Source organism: Colobus angolensis, unplaced genomic scaffold, assembly GCF_000951035.1.
Source record: "Colobus angolensis palliatus isolate OR3802 unplaced genomic scaffold, Cang.pa_1.0 Scaffold163, whole genome shotgun sequence".
NCBI lineage: Eukaryota > Metazoa > Chordata > Mammalia > Primates > Cercopithecidae > Colobus > Colobus angolensis.
Window position 1 is genome coordinate 3,535,264 of NW_012114744.1, and position 18,883 is coordinate 3,554,146.

At 38.9% G+C, this 18,883-nt stretch overlaps 1 protein-coding gene across 1 annotated transcript in view; it reads left to right on the forward strand.

Moving 5' to 3' along the window:
* The first annotated feature begins 13,698 nt into the window (after positions 1-13,698).
* Positions 13,699-18,883, forward strand: part of LSM8 (LSM8 homolog, U6 small nuclear RNA associated (S. cerevisiae)) — an 11,759-nt gene continuing 6,574 nt past the window's right edge. The window contains exons 1-3 of the mRNA XM_011937381.1: positions 13,699-13,921; positions 15,330-15,370; positions 17,911-18,038. Coding sequence (XP_011792771.1) covers positions 13,891-13,921; positions 15,330-15,370; positions 17,911-18,038 — 200 coding nt within the window. The 5' untranslated portion in view covers positions 13,699-13,890. The remainder of the gene's footprint in view (positions 13,922-15,329; positions 15,371-17,910; positions 18,039-18,883) is intronic.

Consider the following 18,883-nt stretch of genomic DNA (forward strand, 5'->3'; position numbering starts at 1 on the left):
ACTTATTGGATACAAGAAATAATTCACTAATGCTAACACAGGATCCTTCAAATTCTCATTTTCATCTAAGATTTTGTGCCCACTGAAAGTTGAGCCAATTGTGGATAACTCCATTTCCTTGCCTGCCAACCCAAACTCAATACAGGGAGAACCACCTCAGCTAGTTCCATTTATTGTAAAGATATCATTACAATGTAAATTCCTCAAAAGCAGGAACAGTATCTTATTTAGCTTCAGAGAGCCAATGACTATCTCAGTATCTTGCACTTTGCTGCACCGTTTGTAGAACTGATAATGGTCAGGAAATAAGGCTCTCTGTCTAGTAGTGACCTCTTGATACCCAATTATCTTGGGAACTGAAAGGGGCAAGAGACACCACCCACAGAGAAACTGAAAAGTTTCTGTGCAAAGAGAGATACTGTTCCCAGCAGTATCTGTGTGGCAATACACACCACTGCGTATTTTCTTCTGCTTTCCTCTGGTGGTATATAATGTTATATACATACAGACATGTATACACACACACACACACACACTCCATGAAAAAGGTAAAAGTCTTAAGAAAATGTGTCTTACTCATTTCTAATACTCTATATGAAAATAATTTTTCTATTTTTTTACATGTCAAACTTTCGTTAAAGATTTCTGAATGAGTGAGTAGAAAAGGTTAAAGTCGAGTGCAACATCTATATTTAGAGAGGTTTTCTATGTAAGTTTTTTTGGAGAGGTGTGCTGGGGGAGGAAAATTTAAGGTAAGTTGTGTCAATTGCTGCAATTTAGGTTAGACTGGTAATGTCTAATGTGTTTATAGTCATCTATTTGTATGGAATGAAGAGAGACTACAAAGAGGGTCTTTTTCTTCACTCATCCACCAAGGTCTTCTGGTCTTCCATCTAAACTCTGGGGAAGGCAAAGGAGGGCCAGCTACAACAGAAGCAAGAAGAGCTATTTTCACAAAGATTCTCTAAGAATGAAAACACACTTCTGATTAATTTATTTACTTTGGAGACAGGGATTCACTCTCGCCCAGGCTAGAGTGCAATAGTGTGATCACAGCTCACTATAGCCTCGAATTTCTATGCTCAAGTGATCTCTCATCTCAGTCTCCCAAGTAGCTGAGATCACAGGCTCACACCACGATGCTCTGTGGAAACATACTTTTCAAATCATTTCCCCATAATTTTTTTTTTTTTTTTTTTTACCAAATTGGTAAGAGTAAAATTCCATAAACTCCAGGTCCTTGCAAGTTCACCAGCCCATGCCCAATTACTCCAGAAAAGGTCTGGGTAGCTTATTCCTTCATCTCCATGACTAACTGACATCACCACACCGTGAGTTTGGCTCAGGCTTCTTGAAAGCCACTAGGTCACTGTGGTGTTGGGGAGGAAGGTGAGATCAAATTTGTCAAATATTTGCTTGAAGAGCCCAATAAGTTTGGAGGATGTTCAGGTTTATTTGGTGGTGACCACCTATGTCAGTCCATAGACAGTGGCTGTTATTGCTGGAGGACAGGTGAGAATGGCATCTCACATTCACCTAACAGTGCTCTCACCTTGGCTTGCTCTGAACCAGTAAGCAAGCAAGGCAAATGATATACATGAGATTGGAATATAGATTCGTGGCTGCAACAAGTGGGAGGTTCTCTCAGAGTCTGGGGATCTCACCCTCCCAGAGGAATGAATCAGTAGGTCAGAGCAGCTCTGAATGTGGGCTCACTCTCTACTTTTTACATTTCCAGCTTGATGAGGTAAGAGGTAACTCGCAGTCAAAAGTCTGTCCTAACACGATGAAATAAATGTTTTCTGTGCCACAATCAGATAACTAAGTTATTTCTTTGTATCATTTCTTGCTACATAATTGGGCCAAGTTGAAGTCTGGTGAAGCAGACTATGGTCTACTAAAGACAGGAATTTTGTTTTTGAGTAAACAACCCACTTTAGACCAACTTTGGTGGTAGCAAAGATTGTCTACCCAGGAATATTTAGGGAGGCTTGTGCAGATCTGTGAAGATGGGCAGAACCCCCACCCTGTCCTTTGCTTCACATAAAAGAGAATCAGGTGAAGTCAAATGATGACAAGGACTGGGGCTAGACTACTCCTCCTAACTCAAGATACAGACCTTTTTAAAGGAAGAGGACTTTTGATCTCTATCTTAGTTTGGGTTCTCCCAAAAGCAGATCCTGGGGCAAGAATTTATGTGCAAGTAGATTATTTAGGGAAAACCAGTACGGGAGTGGAGAAGTGTTATAAGGAAAGGAAGTGAGCCAATAAAATGTGCACAATTAAACCAGCTACTGTTGAATGAGCAGAGATATAGCCTCTGGATTATCCCACCTTGTTGATGAAGAGGTTGTTATTTATAAACTCAGTCACTGATTGAAGACTGCTCCCTGAGTGTTAATTTCCCATAATTCCTAGCCTGCTACACATGGAAAGGGTGCAGAAAACGCCTTCAAAAGCGGAGATGCACATATCAAAAATTGAAAGTACACAGGAGCACAGTGAAGTCATTTTGAGAGAAATGGGAAATGGATATTATTATATACTGATATACCTAGAAGAGACATAAAACTTGACTAGGTAAGGAGTAGTCAGGGCTTTGCACCAGCAGCATCCCTGGAAAGAATGTGCAGTGATTTTCAGAGTTCATGGTGGATTGACTCTCCAACAGCTCTCACAGGATGCAGGGTAAGATATTTATTTAAATAGAAAAATAAAGTCAGCTAATGGGTTTGATAAGGATATGGGCTCTACCATAAATATGACTTAAATTTGCAGCTACAAAATTTTAATGAAAATATATTTAAAGCACATAAAATACTATGTGCTAGAAATTCCATTCTTTACAATTAATAAACTTACTACATAAAAATTTAGCATTTTAAAGTAAGCATGCATAAAAGGGTCTTAAATTTTTTTTAGTTAAAATTTAGAAGCCATATGAGCAAAAATAGCTTATAATTGTCTTACAATTATGTGAGCTACTCAATATCCTTTTAAAAAGAAGAATAAGATTCAGAGGTTAGGTAGCTGGGTGGCAGGTGTCAAATGCACAGTAAAACTGGGTCAGCCAGCTTTGAACCTTTGAACACTACTGTCAAACAATCAGACTGAAGCTTCTGACCCAACACACAGTGACACTGCCCACTGTGCCCTGGATGTCACCACAGGCATCAATGGCATGCTTCTTTATGAATTTGCTCTTGCTACAACTGGTGTGATCATCAGAGTTGTTTCTCTACAGGATTTGCTGCTATGCAGCACCAGTCCTCAATTCAATATCTGTGGTAGTCATAAGCAGAGCCTAGGCCTCTTTCACTGCAAGAGACATTAGAAAAAAAGTGCCTGATATATTGAGCTCTATCACCAAAACTTGTAAAATAGGGAACTCTCAAGAAATAAAAAGACTGACGTTAAGCAGCCAAAAGGCAATGACTAATGTCCCCAACAAATAGCTGTCTTTTAGATTTATCTTTTTGTTTTCAAAAAATCTCTACTGAGATTTTGTTTCAATTCATTGTATTATTTTGACATGCTGGTGATTTTCAATTTAGTTTCTGGTGCATATGTTAAAATGCAGACCATTCTTTATTTTTTATCATGCCACATGCATGAAAAATTCCATTATGTGAGTTATTATCACATGGGGTAAAGTCCTGGAAAAGTTCCTACATATTCTTTTTGTTATTGTTTTTCATTTCTTTTCCTGCATATCCTTGACAGAAATTCAAAATACAATAGGAAGTAGGGTAGGTAGGGAGGAAACAATACAGGCTTTCTTTGAAGTCCTCTGAGGTTTTGTTATGTCTGTTTATTCTCAGTGCAAAAGGTCATGTTCAGAAAAATGGAAGAATCATATCTCAAAGCTAGTCAAAAATGGGCATTATGAGAATACATGAGGTTGGTCAGAATGATGAATTTGGTAACATAAAAGCTCTGGAAATCTCATTTGTTGACATTAGAGAACAGGGGTCTGCAAACTTTCTGTAAAGAGCCTAATAATAAATATTTTAGGTCTTGTGGGCCTCTGTTGCAATTATTCAGCTCTGCTGTTGTAGCCCCAAAGCAGCCATAGATGATATACAAATTAATGGTTGTGGTTGTGTGCCAATAATATTTACTAACAGAATGATTTCCCCAAGGCTTGTAGTTTGCCAACCCCTGTTATAGAAAATAGTAACAATACAGATACTTAATATTGAAGAAATGGAAAAAATGCAACAGAGGCAGAAAAGTGTCGAATCTGTCTCTTCCTCTTTGTAAAGAGTTAGGCCCAGGAGTCTGAAGAAACAGTCACAACTGCTCAAATCTGAATAACCTTAAGTGATCCTTTGTCTATATATGTTCTTTATTTCTTAACACTACTGTGAATTCTTCTTGGGTAACAATCTCAATGGCAGTGCAGTACATTGGAGCTTGACTGTCTAGGTTCAAAGACTGGCTCTGTTAATTACCAACAAAATGACTTCTGGCAAGAGACAAAACCTCAAGAAAAAAACAGCAGAAACTACTGGAGTGACAGAGGTGTGGAACACAGTAGGTACTTGACGAAGATGACTTAAGATTTAGGTAAAGACTGAACATGTACCACTCCTACTTGTCATGACAGTGGAGCATCCACTTCATATGAATGACAGTATAATAAGAAAAACACACAAATGAAATAATACTTTGAAGAAACTCACCTTTTACTTAATATCACCACAGAGGAAATTTTGCGTGGAAGTTTAGAATTCAGAAAGCCTTTGTGCCACAGAGAAAGACTGCCACGAGCAATAGTACTTAAGTTGTTTAGAATGAATAAAAAATGTTCAAAATCTCCTATGTACAGTATAGACACTTTCTCGGTGACTTTGATCAGTGACTTTTATCCAGGAAGACAATAAATTAAGAGGTTGCATACGTGTATCACTTTTTATTCCTTCCATAACAAATCGCCACAAACTTAATGGCTTAAAACAACAAAACTTTATCAACTTACAATTCTGTAAGTCTGATACAGGTCTGACTGGATTTAAATCAAGGTGTCAGCAGAATGTATGCCTTTCTGGAGGCTCTAGGGAAGAATCCATTTCCTGCTTACTTAGATTTTGGCAGAATTCAGTTTCTTGCTGTTGTAGGACCAAGATCCCTGTTTTCTTGCTGGCTATAAACTAGGAGCTGTTCTCAGCTTCTAAAGATAACCACATTTCTTGGCTCATAGCCCTCTTCCTCCAACTTCAGAGCCCATCAATAGCAGGACAAGTCTTTTCATGTCACATCTCTCAGACCCACTCTTCTGATTCCCTCTTCCGCATTTAAGGACTCATGACTAGAGGGGGCCACCTGAGTAATCCAGAATAACCTCACCATCTCGAGGTCTTTACCCTCAATCACATTTGAAAAGCGCTGTTTGTCATGTAAAGTAACAATCACAGTTACCAGGGAATAGGATGTGGACATCTTTGGGGGTTGGGGGGGGGTAGGAGAGATTATTCTACCTTCCACAATATCCTAGTTGCCTTTCCTACTCTTCCCATCCGTAGTGACATCTGAAAAATGTCAACCTACCTTTGAGTATTTGGACTCAAAGGTATATATATTCCTTCAGATTTCTGAAAAAATCTACATATGATTGCAATGATATATGCATGGATATGTACCAATCATATGTACATATAAACTCAAAATTCTGTCTTTCAAGTAGAATAGTTACTTTTATTAATTATTTTAAGACGCGCTGAACTAGAATCCAGGAGGCCTTGATTGTAGGTTCTACTATGTAACCCTAAAAGAGTCACTGAACTTATTTGGGACTCAGTTTCCTAATCCACATGACACAGAATGTAAACTTGAAAATTCTTAGGTTCCCTTTTAGCTCTAAATATCTGTGATCCATGGTCTGAAAGAAAAAGGGTGGAGGTGGGAGAGTCATTCTGATTTGTTACAAAAATGAAACAAAACTTATATAATGAGAATTTATCAGAAATAAAGGAAAGCTCTGATATTTTTTCTGCCTCACATGTTTTCAATTAAATTAAAAAAAATATTTAGGGAATACAAGTGCAGGTTTCTTACATGCATATATGAAATCTGGGCTTTTAGTGCACACGTCACCTGAGTAGTGAGCGTTGTACCCAGTAAGTAATTTTCAACCCTCATTTGCTCCCCACGTGTTTTAATGTAATTTCAGGCATTTGCTTTCCATTGATCAGTCAAGGTTATTTATGTTTAGCTTTTGTCAATATAATTCTTATACTTCACTCTCACTATTCCATTTGCATTTCTGTACCTTCTTACATTATTCATCTCTCATTGCTTAACCTCAGTATTTTTCTCCAAAAAAAAAAAAAAAATCACTAAATTAGTTTTGCTCTCCCTTGCCATACAATGTCTGCAACAAGTCCAAATCAATCTATTCCTTCTGTGTGGATTATAACATTAAGGAATGAATTCAGACTGAAGATTCTAGCGACCTAAGTAATTTCTGACATCAATATTATTTTCCAATTTTGGCATGCAAAAATTCAATGGAAATGACAATATAATTTGACCTGTATTGCAATCCAAGCTACTAGAGACAATTTTAAAAAGCCAAGCAAAACAACAAAAAAAGAAAGCAAATGTACTCAGCTTAAAATAAAGTTCCCTAATCTGGTTCACTATATAGTGATAACACATACATGGTAATTTATTTTTTAAAAATAAATATTGAAAAATGATCAGGTGTGGGTGTTCCATTTGGATTAGTCATATGCTGTATGTGCTATTTAAATACAGCTGTCCCAAGTTATACGAATTCAAGTACCCTTCTAGGGCAAAGTCAGAGGTGGAAGAACTGTCTACCTAAAGAATTACTTGGTGCTAAAAGACAAGTGTGAACCACAGAGGGAGGTAAGTAAAACAGGGGCAGGATGATGTTATTTAAATTCCAGATGCTCAGTGGAATACTGACATAGTCTGTTATGCCACAGTACTGTCTTTTTTATTTTTTATCTTTGAGAAAGGATCTGCTCTGTCACCCAGGCTGGAGTGCAGTGAGAAGATCTTGGCTTACTGCAACCTTTGCCTCCTGGTCTCAAGCCATCCTCCCACTTCAGCCCATGAGTAGCTGGGACTAGAGGTGTGCATCATCATGCCTAATTTCTTGTAGAGACAGGGTTTCACCACATTGCCCAGGCTGGACTGGAACTCCTGAGCTCAAGTAATCCTCCTGCCTTGGCCTCCCAAAATGCTGGGGTTAAAGGCATGAGTCACTGCACCCAGCCGAGCACTGTTTTTTTTTTTTTGAGAAGGAGTCTGGCTCTGTCGCCCAGGGTGGAGTGCAGTGGCCGGATCTCAGCTCACTGCAAGCTCCGCCTCCCGGGTTTACGCCATTCTCCTGCCTCAACCTCCCGAGTAGCTAGGATTACAGGCGCCCACCACCTCGCCCGGCTAGTTTTTTGTATTTCTTAGTAGAGACGGGATTTCACCGTGTTAGCCAGGATGGTCTCGATCTCCTGACCTCGTGATCCGCCCGTCTTGGCCTCCCAAAGTGCTGGGATTACAGGCTTGAGCCACCGCGCCCGGCCCGAGCACTGTTTTTTATAGTACACATGAGATCACATGAGATTGTTAAATCGGAGAGTAATGTTAGAATAATAAGGAAAGTGGGTTGGTTCATACATAATTTTTCATAGCACTTTAATGCTTTGTAGTACAAAGACACGATAGCTGAAGTACAATTATTGCACTTAGTTTTGTGATTGCACCAGACCTGGGGGAATACAGCACTCAAATGATGACCTTTCACGGTGTGGGACCCCATTCTTCCCTGGGCTTGGTTCAGCCATGTGCCCCATTTTGATAGGGCTTATTTTGCAGCTCCCTCACATCTTTGGGCAAAAGCGACATCAGACAATGAGTCAGAGCCATCCATCTCTGGCTACTCTACATTTCCTGCAAAGTTTGCAACTGCTTCTATCTGCAACTTCTGATGACCTGCTGCCCTTGTTTCCATCACTCATCACTGTCTACCCTTCTGTAAACTGTCATTCTTCAAGCAACCTTCAACTTTTTAAAAAAGGTAAAACTCTTTAAGTTAATATAACATTGCTTTATTTGTTAGGAGTTTTACACGTCCTTTTAAATGAACTACTATTTTCATTTGGGTTGTTATTGTCTGTTAATACTACAGTTGAGTCGTTGCCAGACTTTGTTGTGTATTAGTTACCTAGAGATGTTTTAGAATACTGAGGCCCAGCTTCTCCCCTCATTCCATTTAATTCAGAATGTCTTGAGTGTGGAAGCCAGGTATCAGTTTTTAAAGATCGTATCAGTAAGTAGCAAAGTTTGGGAACCACTGCTCAGTTGTTCAGAGTTTCAGAGGGCTTTCCCAGACTTATTTTTCCCTTAGGTTCTTAAGTGAGCCATTTTCGTAAAATGTGAAGATCTTCAGGAATGTATTATACATAGCATATTATAGCCAGAATGTTTTGTCATTTTTTGGTTTCTGCTATGGTCTGGATACTGGTGTCTTCCAAAATTCATATGTTGGAACCTAATATCCAATATGATTGCATTAAGACGTGGGGTCTTTTGGGAAGTAAGACGTGAGGATGCTGCCCTCATGAATAGGATTAGTGCCCTTACTGAAGAGGTTGAAAGGAGCTGCCTTGCCACCTTCTGCCATGTGAGGATGCAGCAAGAAACTGTCATCTATAAGGAATAGGCCCTCATCAGACACAGAATCTACTGTTGCTTTGATCTTGCATTTCTCAGCCTTCAGAACTGAAAAAAATACATTTTTGTTGTTCATAAATTACCCGATCTAATGTATTTTGTTATAGCAGCCCAAACAATTTCCAAAATAAAAATAATGTAAAGGGAGAGCAGGATTTGGGGAGTGAAAATGGCTAGTTAGAAAAAAAAAATTTTTTTTCTTTTTTTTTGAGACCAGTCTCAGTGTCGCCCAGGCTGGAGTGCAGCAGCATAATCACGGATCACTGGACTTAAGTGATCCTTCCACTGCAGACTCCCAAGTAGCTGTGAACACAGGTGTGGGCTACCATGTGCAGCAAAGTTTTGTATTTTTAGTAGAGATGGGGTTTCCCCATGTTTAGTAGAGATGGGTTTTCCCCTTGACCTCCTGGGCTCAAGCAATATGCCCACCTTGGCCTCCCAAAGTGCTGGGAATACAGGTGTGAGCCACTGTACCTGGTCTAAAAATTTTAATAATAAAAATCAATTTTAAAAATACCATAAAGAATGCATAAAAGCATATGTATTTTATTAGTATATATTGCTCTTTATGAGATGAAACAGAGGGCCTTCTAAGATATACTGGTTCTCCAGCTCTTTAAGGTAAAGTATATGCCCACGTAAGTATCACCAGTATGTTCTGTGGCCTCGCCATTGGCTAGTGAGCAAAGTGTATCATGTTTACATAGTTCTACAGATTGGCCCCATCTACTTTGTTAACAAGCAGTCTTGCCTTTTCCTGTGTCTCCCTAATCTTGCTAAATTCTGATTCACCAACTGCCATCACTATGCCACCTAGTATTTGCTGTCTGCCTTTTCTTTTTCATTTTTAGATGGGGTTTCACTTTATTGCTCAAACTGGAGGGCAGTAGCTCCAACATAGCTCTCTGCAGCCTCAACCTCCCTGCTCAAGCTATCCTCCTGCCTCAGCCTCCCAAGTAGCCGGCACTACAGGTGCATGACACCACACCCAGCTAACTTTTTTTTTTTTTTTTTTTGGTGGAGATGGGGTTTTGCCATTTTGCCCAGGCTAGTCTCAAACTCCTGGACTCAAGCAATCTTCCTACCTCAGGCTCCCATAGTGCTGAAATTATACATGTGAATCACTGGGTCTAGCCTCATTACCTTAGGCTCTGTCTTCACATCACATTTTTTTCTGCCTCTCCATTCTTTTATTATTATTTACTTAATAACCTCCGTGAGCACAGAATATGCCTCTCCATTCTTATTGCTACAAATCAGAAACTCATACCTCAACTCCCTGCTGGCTTTTTTATCTTCAGTTTTTACCTTTGCTAAATATTCATGTCAGGACCAAGCGTAATGATTCACGCCTGTAATCCCAGCACTTTGGGAGGACGATGTGGGCGGATCACCTGAGGTTGGGATTTTGAGACCAGCCTGGCCAACACGGTGAAACCCCGTCTTTACTAAAAATACAAAAATTAGCCAGGCGTAATGGTGCATGGCCGTAATCTCAGCTACTCGGGAGGCAGAGGCAGGAGAATGGTTTGAGCCCAGGAGGCAGAGGTTGCAGTGAGCTGAAATCCGCACCACTGCACTCCAGCCTGTGTGAAAAAATGAGACTCCATCTCAAAAAAAAAAAAAAGCATTAATGTCAGCTTATTTTCCTAAAGTATATTTGCACTTCTTCTCAAGCACTGATTTAAGTCTTACCTTTTTTGCAAAACCTTCTAAGATTCAAACTCATATCCATCTTTCCCTTCCTTAAGCACTTAAAACGTGCACAGCTGCATCTGTCCAATCATAAAAAATGGCAGTGAACAAAACACCATATTGGAATCAGCTTTGAGACTTAAAAAAAAAAAAAAAAAAAAAAAAAAGCTTCTTTATGGTATACCCTATGTCCTTGAATAATAGTGTGTACTTATTATATATCAGGCTCTTCAAGTATTACTTTCAGTTCCTCAACAATTAAGATGTAGTTTTGTCTAGTTTTCCCCATTTTACAGATGGGGAACCAGGCACAGAAAGTTAAGTATGCTCAAAGTCACACAAATAAAAATTCAGGCAGTTCTTGAGTCAGTGTTCTTAATAATGATCCTAAACTGCTTCTCAATTAACAAATCACTTATATTTGATTTTTTCCATCCCTTAAGTAATGTAGTTAAATCTACCTGTCTTTATTACCCTAAATGAAAAACACAAGTAAAGCACTTTGTAATGCCTAGTGTTAAATGGAGACTATTAATAACCATTATTTGTAATTTGGAATATTCATTTTTTTTACGCAATAATCATTTCATTTTTATACGTAAAGGTCTGTAACTATTCAGGAATTTCCTTGTAAGTAGAGACGCATGATCTACTTATGTCCTTTTCTGCCTAGGAGAACTCTGGTTAGAGCTATTCAATATATATTACTGATTGGTTAGCACCCTTGCAACTTGCAGGAAAGTAAAGCATAAACACATAAAAGGAAATAAAAGTTCCCATCACATAAGGTTAAAAATATTACTTTATTTTAAAAATTTTATTTTAAAAATTGTGATAATTTTCCATAAACTATTCAGAGAAGGGCAAATTCTGTTTCCTCAGATTCTACCAGAAGTCTGATCCTTTAGGTTAATGTTTTCTGCTCAAGATTTAGATTCAGAAGTAATGGAATAAAATTATCTATTACAAGCATACTTTGGTTGATACTTTATCAGTGATATGTCATTTAAATAAGCATTACTTTGAGAGATTTTGACTTAAGGGGCAAGTTTCACCGTTAACTCTTAATTTTTTAGTAGTCAGATGTTTATATGTATCAGTTTTCCCTTGTTGGAGCTTTAACGTAATTCTCCTTTATGAGATGCTAAGCTCTCTACATTCACGTACTCCCAAGGGTACATGGCTAATACAGATAAACCATACATGTAATGTTTGCATCCAGATGTAATTCATTTTTTGTCTTAATAACTGGACTTTTATCTATCCAGAGGCTTTCTCGTTACATCTGTGATCCTTATAGACTACAGAAAACATAGCAGTTTTAAGACACATGCAAAAAAGTTTCCAGCCAAAGAGATTTTGTGATGCTCCATAAACACTGTACATCTGTTATTTATCTGGCATATTACTTTAATGACAACTACACAAGGCCATAGACTTACAATGTATTTATGATGAAAGTAGTTTCGTAAGCTACCATATAATGTTAAACATTTTCAAAACAAAAGCATACTCTAAGTGATGAAAATTTGTAGGGAGTATTTATTTTTTTACTTTTATTTTTTATTTTTATTTTATTGAGATGGAGTATCGCTCTGTCGCCCCGGCTGGAGGGCAGTGGCACGATCTCCGCTCACCGCAACCTTTGCTTCCCAGGTTCTAGTGGTTCTCCCGCCTCAGCCTCCCTAGTAGCTGCGAGTACAGGCACCCGCCACCACGCCGGCTAATTTTTGTATTTTAGTACAGATGGGGTTTCACCATGTTGGCCAGGATGGTGTTGATCTCTTGACCAAGTGATCCGCCCGCCTTGGCCTCCCAAAGTGCTGGGATTACAGGTGTGAGTCACCGTACCCGGCTTTATTTTTATAAGATCACACAGAGGTTAGTTTTTATGTTTTTGTTTTTGAGATGGAGTTTTGCTCTTGTCGCCCAGGCTGGAGTGCAATGGCGTGATCTCAGCTCACTGTAACCACCGCCTCCCAGGTTCAAGCGCTTCTCCTGCCTCAACTTCCAGAGTAGCTGGGATTACAGGCACACACCAACACGCCCAGCAATTTTTTTGTTTTAAACAAAACTCCTAACACCTCGTGAATCATTAATTAGTCTTTGGGTTTTGATTCAACTCCCAACATTTGCAAATCACACAATTATCTTTGTTCTTTCATTTGTGGAAAACACTTTCATTTGTTACCCTGAGAATATGAGACATTCACAATCTAATTCCTGACTACATTTGATTTCAAACAGATCGGAATAACTTCCAGAATATAAAATATTAACTATTTGGGAGTCATCTTGTAGGTATCTTGTGGGTATGCTCTAAAAAGACATGCTTCCTCTTCCGAGGAAAACTGCTGACATTGCAAGAGTTATTCTAAAGCCACAATTCTTAAGAAAATACATGTTTAACCTAAATCATAAAGATATTTTGTAAAAAAAGGGAAATCGCTCCTGCTGATGTTTTGTGTATAAATCTCTTTCTAACTTCAAGTTCTCTCAAGTTAGGGCACCACAGTAAATAAAGTGGGAACAGTATCACATTGGGAAATATCTGAAATGATACCTATGGCACTATAAGGAAACTGAGGCCCAGAAGAACTGAAGTGACCTGTGCAATGACACGAATATGTTAGCAGAGCCAAGATTAGAACCAAGTTTGGTGCCTTCCTGCATCAGTCCTTTCTTGGTGCTGCAGGAGCCTTTTACTTATTAATTTCACCCTGGAGAAAGGTAGACCATCCCGGCGTGGCAGAAGCGTGGACATTCGTTTTCTAAGGGATGGTCACACACTTTTGTCTATTTGCATTTAGTTTCTTTAAAAAGTAAAAACACCTCCATTTTAGACCACTTTGAGAGACAAAAGCAGAACATACGAACGTGCATTTCATTGTTGAGTTCTTAAGACGCTTACACTGTGTGGTTATAAAGTGTACAACTTTGCCCCGGCCAACTGGATTTATTTTTAGTGTTATTTTCGGCTCCTTCTGCAGAAAACTAGGGATTCAACTACCCGCACCTGCATTTCACACAACAGCGCTCGTCTACTCTCCTCCTTCACTCCTAATAAAAAACGCCTTATCCCGTTTCTTCCTGCCTGCCCTACCTCAACATTTTCACTTATTATCTTCCACCACACTGGCTTTTACTCGGATTGGAAACCCACTCTCCCCCAACTTCTATCTCGTACCCCACCTTCAGGAAGCGTCCTCTTTTTTTCCGCCTCTCGTTCGCTTTTGTCTTACGCGGCTTCCGGAACACGGCCCAGAATTACAGCGAAAACACACTGCGCACGCGCACTCTCTCGTCAGCGCTGTGCTGCTTCTGTTTGGTTGGCTAGTTCGTCCCAATTTCCGGGTCAAAGGGCTGCGGAGCAGCAACTCTCACGATATTTGCTGCGGCCCGTAGACGCTAGCCGCTGCCGGGTTCTGGCGCGCCCTTTCAGTTTTGCTTGTGGCCGGCACCGCTGTGTTTCCCGGAACTGCCGGTCTGAGCAGCATGACGTCCGCCTTGGAGAACTACATCAACCGTATCCTCAAGCTGGCTGCCGCGGGCGTGAGCCGGGGCCGCGGAGAGGCCGCCGCTCGGGGATCGGTGGGAGGTTGGGAGGCCCGGCCGCGGCGGGATCCTGGGGGCGGGCGAGGAGATGAGGACCCCGGAATGACCCAGAGTTCGCCGGCGGCGCCTAGAGCCTGCCAGCTGCTGCGGGCCCGGGGGTCCTTTCCATTTTGTCTGCAAAAGCCAAATAAAAACCCAGTGTGATTATTCCGAACTTTTCTGTCTTAAAAAAAAAAAATACGCTCTTGATTCTTCCTTACTATTTCCCTAGAGCATAAGTGTTCAAGTTTGTAAATAAGATGAACAGTCGTCCTGGCTGCGACAACAGTTTTGCAAATCTGTGTACTTGTTTTATTCACATAATTTGCTCATTAGTTCGAGGATAGCAGAAAGTTTAACGATAGTTCACAGACTGTTTCTGTTCCTTTACCACTTGAAGTCCCTACTTGGTGGTGGAATGAAAAAAATGCTTGCTGTTGTAGTGGATTAATTAGTGAGGAGCAAGTTAACAATCCCATGGGAAGTCTTAAAATAGACTTTACAAGTGTTACCATTTTAAAGTCTCAGAACAAAAACACTATGTTAAGTTCAGGTACAAACTGGGTGACAAAAATTAAATACCGAATGCTTTTAATGTTACAGGTATTGTTAGTACTTTGTGACACTGATTATATAGTTTATTTACTTTTGAATTACGGAAGCCTGCCCCAGAAGACAGTTTTTTAACATGCTTGAAAATCGTCCAACATCGATTAATTTAGTACTCATCCAGTTTTCATTTTAGGTATAAACAGGCCCAAGAAACGAAATATCCTGCCCGAAATAATAGATTGGCAGCATTCCTAGTAGAAAAGTGTCAAAAATCCAGGATATTTTGAGATAGGATACACCGATCCCATACAGAAAGAGGTTTTCTTTTTCTACTTTTTCCTTTTTTTAGTCATGTAATTATCACAAAACTAAAACAAGGTTTTTAAAATTTTTTTTTCTTTCTTTTTTTGAGTCGAGGGTCTCACTCTGTTGCCCAGCCTGGAGTGCAGTGGCTTGATCATGGCTCAATGCAGCCTTGAACTCCTGAGCTCAAGCTATCCTCCCGCCTCTGCCTCTGTCTCCTGAGTAGCTGGGACTATAGGTCACCAGGCCAGGGTAGTAGAGATGGGGGGTTCTCACTGTGTTTCCCAAGCTAGTCTCACCTCAAGTGATCCTCCTGCCTTGGCGTCCCAAAATCTTTCAACGTTTTTATGTAGTGAACTTAGTGGCTGTGTTGAACACTTTTACCTAATTGTTATATTTGTTCTAATAATTTAAATCATTACCTTGCCAGAGTCTGTTTTCAATTTGCATTCCCTAAGAAGCACTTTCCTTTATTCAGTTATCAGGAACTGTTGCCGTTATTACATCAGATGGGAGAATGATTGTGGTAAGTCTTCGGAATTTTCATTCTCTGCTTTCCTGTAGGTTTATTGGTTGCAAGTTTTATGTGAAACCTCTGATCTCTAATGCCTAGACAGCACATTACACCTGTAGTGCAGTTTTATTATAATTTAGCTCTTTATCACTTTGCTGTCAATCCACGTTTTCCTCACTAATAAACGTGGCGTGTTAGACAAGGCTTCTAGGAGCTAGAATTATAGATTCTGCCCTCAGAGAGCTCCTAGTCTGCAGACCTTCATTAAACTTACTTTTCTTCTTCCATTTTTATTTCCTTCCTCATTCCGCACCACGTGAATCAGAATTTTTTGAAATTTTGCATATGCTTAGTAACTTCTTAATGATTTAGATACTATTAATATCTACATATCAACATTTAAGGCTTGTATACAATCTTAACATTCTTTGCTTTTAGGTTGTGTAACATGTCTTCTGTAGGACACATTATGATGATTGACTTTCTCTGTATACACACATTTATGCAAAATTGGCTTGTTCCTTGAAGTTGTTTCTCCCTTGCTAATTTATGTCGTATAACAAAGATAAAACGTTCCTATGGTGATACTTGTATTTGGAATTTGATCTGAGGAATTCATCTCAAGATTTTTGGATACTTGATTATTTCTTCACTTATGTTTCATACTCCGAATGCTTTCAAAAGAATTTTAAGGCTACTAAACTTTATTTTCTAACCTTACCTAGTTTCTTTAAATAATTTGATCCCTTATTTTTCCATTCTGCAGTTTTGCTTTCGTTTTTCTTTTTAAGCCTTCCCACTGGGTTCTTAGTGACCATTGTTAGTCAAAGTTCTAGCTTTGCCATTTACTAAATTTATATCTTGTGCCAGGTGCATATGTGTTACATTAATTACTGTACATACAACCTTGTGAAGAATAAGTACCCCTGTATTCTAGATTAGGAAACAAGTTCAGAGAAGGTGACTCACTTTCTCAGAGTCACAAGGGTAGCAGGTGACAGAACCAAACTGGGATTTAAATTTGGTTTGACATCAAAGCCAAAGGCAGTTGCCTGGCTCCTTTCTTAAGGAAGCAATCATGTTTTCTTAGGCACCTCACATTGTATTTTTTCAAATGTGGCTAGTTTAACCTATTTTAATCTCAACACTTGAAGAAGCCTATTGCTATTAATAGATGTTTGCATTTTTTTTATTTGGTGAAAACCTTAAGTTTAAATTTTCTAATTTTTGTTAACAAGATAGATAATAAACTGGGAAATTATTTTTAATTTTAAAGAAGAAGGAAAGCGATATAAAAAGAGCATCTTAAGTTCTAAAGTCAATAGTTCTGTATTTCTTTGACACATAATTTATTTGATGGGATAGTTAATGGGTAAAATGAAGCCAATAAGTTATGAGTGGGTGTTTATGATAACAACCATTTGCTAACTAGTTCAGTAAATACTCTATATTTTGTTTCTCTTCCAAGTTATAGATTTCTTTTTATTTAATTCTCATTTTATATATTTTGACTTTCAGAGGATAAAACAGTTTAAGAGCTTGAGAGATTTAACCATCAAAACCAATGTTAGTTGATATTTCTTCAGAAACTTGAATACCATCTGAATTACTCTGTTATGCTAGACCCATGTCTTCTTTTATTCAATTCTGAGCTTTCATAAAACTCTCCCTGATTATTTCCTTCAAGTTCTGGTTCTAATTAGTATAGTCACATTTGTATCTACCTTACTGGGAGAGTTCAACAATACATCCATTTGATACACATTAAACAGTGTAGTGAGACAGATGGAACACCGGTAACTAGTAAGTACTCATTAGGTGTTATATGTAACTACTAAATTTTTAAAATATTTATGGGACTGATTTGAATCTCTGAAAAATGGCAAATTATATTTACCTGTGTATAATAGTATAGAATGTTACGGTTTAGTGGTCTGGCTCAGGAGCTAGCCTTTTGTGGTTCATCTCCTGGCTGTGCCACTTACTACCCATGTGCCCGTAAGACACATCACTCTGTGCCAGAGTTTCTTCTTTGAAATGGGGCTAGTTATAGTATTAAAGGGTAGAGGTGAATTGAGACAATGTGTACGACATGTTTAGCACACTGCTTAGTGCTGGTATGTAGCATATACTGATACTATTACATTGCTGTAGTTGGTATGTATGGTTCTTCCTTATTTATGTATGTTTGCCCATCAGTTTCCCTTAAATCTCCTTTGTTTTAGTTTATACCTTTAGCTGCTGGTCTTCGTAAGCTTTTATGCTAGTTACTTTTTGGAGATACTCAAATTAGTACATAGTTGTCCTTTCTCACTGCCGTCAACTCTGCATATGAGTGAGGTGTGTGGTGCAGGGCCCCCCACCCCAGCCAAACAACCAAGAGGTAAATAGTGTACCCTCGAGTACTGTTGGTTATAAAAAAGGTATTTTATTTGACATTGTATTGTTACTTGTATTGGAATACCTGGCAACTAAAATGATTGTGAGGTTGAATTTACACTTTCAGGTAAACCAGAATATTCCTCTTTTTCTCCTGAATATTTTCTTTACAGGGAACACTGAAAGGTTTTGACCAGACCATTAATTTGATTTTGGATGAAAGCCATGAGCGAGTATTCAGCTCTTCACAGGGGGTAGAGCAAGTGGTACTAGGATTATACATTGTAAGAGGTGACAACGTGTAAGTAAAATATATCTGTTAAAATTATAAATGATACTGCCTTACTTTATGGAGAAGAGGTTTTCCTGAAAATACCCTACTGTATTGTCCATACATAATTAATAGAATCTTGCATTCATTTCTTTCATAAATACAGCTTTTCTTATATTTGCATAAAGTAAGGCATATCTATACATTTTATGGTTTCAACCAAAGCTTTCTCTCTACAAATTAAACTTTTACCTGAGATTTGCCCATTTTTCTACTAGTTAAGTAGCCTGGGTAGAGTCCAGAAAGGGCCCTGCCTTATATTAAATACTTCATTAGAGAGGCTTCTTAAAATGTTCTTAGAAATACCCAGAATTTTAGAGGAACATATTTCTAGAGTCCAAGGCCAAAGTTTGAAAAATGGTTTTGAAATCTCTCATTTGAACAATACTAATTCATGCTCAATAACATAGATGTATTTGTAAATAAGTACTTACTTGTTATTCATTTTCTTTTAATTTTGTAGTATCATTGACAAACTTAAGATGTCCCTGTGGCCTCAGTTTACTTGGGACAGACAGATATAAAAGTTTAAGAGTAATTGGCCAGGCGTGGTGCCTGTAATCTCAGCACTTTGGGAGTCTGAGGCAAGTGGATCAGGTCAGGAGTTCAAGACCAGCCTCGCCAACATGGCAAAACCCTGTCTCTACTAAAAATACAAAAATTAGTCAGGCTTGGTGGCGTGCACCTGTAGTTCCAGCTTCTCGGGAAGCTGAGGTGGGAGAATCACTTGAACCCAGGAGGTGGAGGTTGCAGTGAGCCGAGATCATGCCACCGCACTCCAGCCTGGGTGACAGATTGAGATACCTTCTCAAAAA